Source organism: Sphaeroforma arctica (assembly GCF_001186125.1).
Source record: "Sphaeroforma arctica JP610 unplaced genomic scaffold supercont1.1189, whole genome shotgun sequence".
Classification (NCBI taxonomy): Eukaryota; class Ichthyosporea; order Ichthyophonida; genus Sphaeroforma; species Sphaeroforma arctica.
The window spans coordinates 8,503-10,920 of NW_014039369.1; the positions used below are offsets into that span (position 1 = coordinate 8,503).

General features: G+C 38.6%; 1 protein-coding gene across 1 annotated transcript; it reads right to left on the reverse strand.

The window, feature by feature from the left end:
* Window positions 1-516: 516 nt before the first annotated feature.
* Window positions 517-2,415, reverse strand: SARC_10266 (hypothetical protein; the record flags this gene model as incomplete). The annotated part of the gene is made up of 5 exons (XM_014295697.1): window positions 517-524; window positions 640-829; window positions 1,505-1,603; window positions 1,798-1,929; window positions 2,410-2,415. 5 exons carry the CDS (start codon window positions 2,413-2,415, stop codon window positions 517-519), a joined length of 435 nt encoding a protein of 144 aa, XP_014151172.1.
* Between the last annotated feature and the right edge of the window lie 3 nt (window positions 2,416-2,418).

A 2,418-nucleotide genomic window follows, 5' to 3' on the forward strand; every position in this document is an offset into this window, starting at 1 on the left:
GTGTGTGTGTGTATGTATATTATATGTAGGTAGTAGTATATATATATATATATATATATATATATTATTAGGAACATATGCTATATCTAGAACACTCACTCACACACCCACAACAAAACTGCTGACTCTAGTACTGTGCCTATACGTGCCTTCGTGCTCACTCCAACACTTGACCTGTGTAAAGAACAAGCAAAACATACAAACCCTTAACCCTAAACTCTCTGTTCAGATAGCAAAACATACACATGCCGACAAACATATATCCAGAATCAAACACGTACTATTCAGAAATAAGAAAATTATATGTCTACCGATAGAAATATTGCTATATCTTAATATAGAACACCCACCATGTCTTTAAATAGAACAAACTTGCCCATCCTAACACGTAGTCATGAACAACCGCACGACATTGACATCCACGGACATTCATACTACGCTACTTTAGGCCGTAAATCCAAATTCAGATCTCACACTAGTATCGTAGACAGAACACGTACCATTGCTATAAATAGATCACTCCACTGATTACAAATAGAACACATAACATTACTATAAACAGATTACTCACTGACTATAAATAGAACACATACCATTGCTATAAATAGATCACTCACTAACTATAAATAGAACACATACTCATCTTCTCCTCAGTAGCCGACTCCGCTGTTCTGCTTGTGCGTTCCTTCTTACTCATTCCAAAGCGTGACCAGTGCACAAAGTCTGGGCAGAAGTCGGTATCAGGGTCCATGCTCTTCTCGTTGTCATGGCAACTGAGCGCACGCACCTGGAATCGGTCTGTGGCTTGGGTGATTGGGACCGCATAGGTCTGCACAGGGGGAAATAGACAGCTATGAATAGAATGTACTATAAATAGAACACCGCTGTACAGGGGGAAATAGACAGCTATAAATAGAATGTGTTATAAATAAAACACCGCTGTACAGGGAGAAATAGACAGCTATGAATAGAATGTGCTAATAATAGAACACCGCTGTACCGGGGGAAATAGACAGCTATGAATAGAATGTACTACAAATAGACACCGCAGCTTCCCACATCTGAAAGGTATACATATTTAAGAATGTGCTGTATATGGAATGTCACAGTTTTTGTCATCGCGAACGGGTGAAAGTCTGGTGATCGGTACTGCATAAGTCTGTACAAAGACGGCACGATTATCTCTCACTTGTGCTATAAATAGAACCACGTTACATCGGTAGAGAATATAATACAATGGTCAATATACGAAATGAAACATACAAACCCTAAACCCTATTCGAAATAAAACATGTCTGTGATTCAAGCACATGCCATCTCATACGTACGCCGCCACATATTTAATTGGGAACCCTAACAGCCTAAAACACTAAAACCCGAAAGATTATATCAGCCCAAATTCCGAAATATAGTCAGCAGCTTCACCAGTAATACCAGTAAGCGAGCCACAGCGCGGCTATAAATAGAACTGTTCTAAAAATAGAACAATACAAGCAGCACATACCGTTCCAAGGCTCAATGAGGAAGGCTGGATATCGATTATAAAACGCTTCGCACCTATCACAGGCGGGCACTTCGCAATACAGATACAGATGGGACTATGCTTCAAAACAGGACAGTTCCATAAATAGGATCGGTCTATAAATAGGACTGTACTGTAAAAATCAGGACAGTTCCATAAATAGGACCGGTCTTTAAATAGGACTGTACTGTAAAAAAACAAGACAGTTCAATAAATAGGACTGGTCCATAAATAGAACTGTACTGTAAATAGGACTGTTCCATAGTAGGACATACCGCTCCCGGGTCAATGAAGAGGTCTGAGTAGACGGCCTTAGTGTTCTCTGGATATGTGCGGATATTGATGGGACGGGTGAGGTGGTTCACTATGGTCACCGTAGATCGCACATCAATCAATCGATGGTTGTCCTGTATATGTCATGCGAGTGAGAAGTATGCGTTAATTCGTGAACATTCATGTGACCTTTATATATATATATATATATATATATATAATCTGCGTATATATACATAGATATAGCAAAATTCAATTCAGGTATCCAAAATAAACCAGATAAATGTTAACATAACCACGTGTACGAGAAGAATGGTTGTGAATATACAGGCAGCGCGTACTAGTCCCACAACATAATATTATTTAACACATCGTCACATGTATTTCTTTTAGAAAGCACATGTCATATCCAGTTATGGACACTATACCATCACAATTACGGGAGATATATTTGCTGTGGAGCTACTTCGTATACAATCACCAAAGTATAGCCGTATAAAAGCATTTGCAGTATAGCGGTTATCTGGTTCGTTGCTATTGTATCTGATACGTAAAACACAGAGCATGCTCATATATATAAGCATACATATATACATACATACATACATACATACATACATACT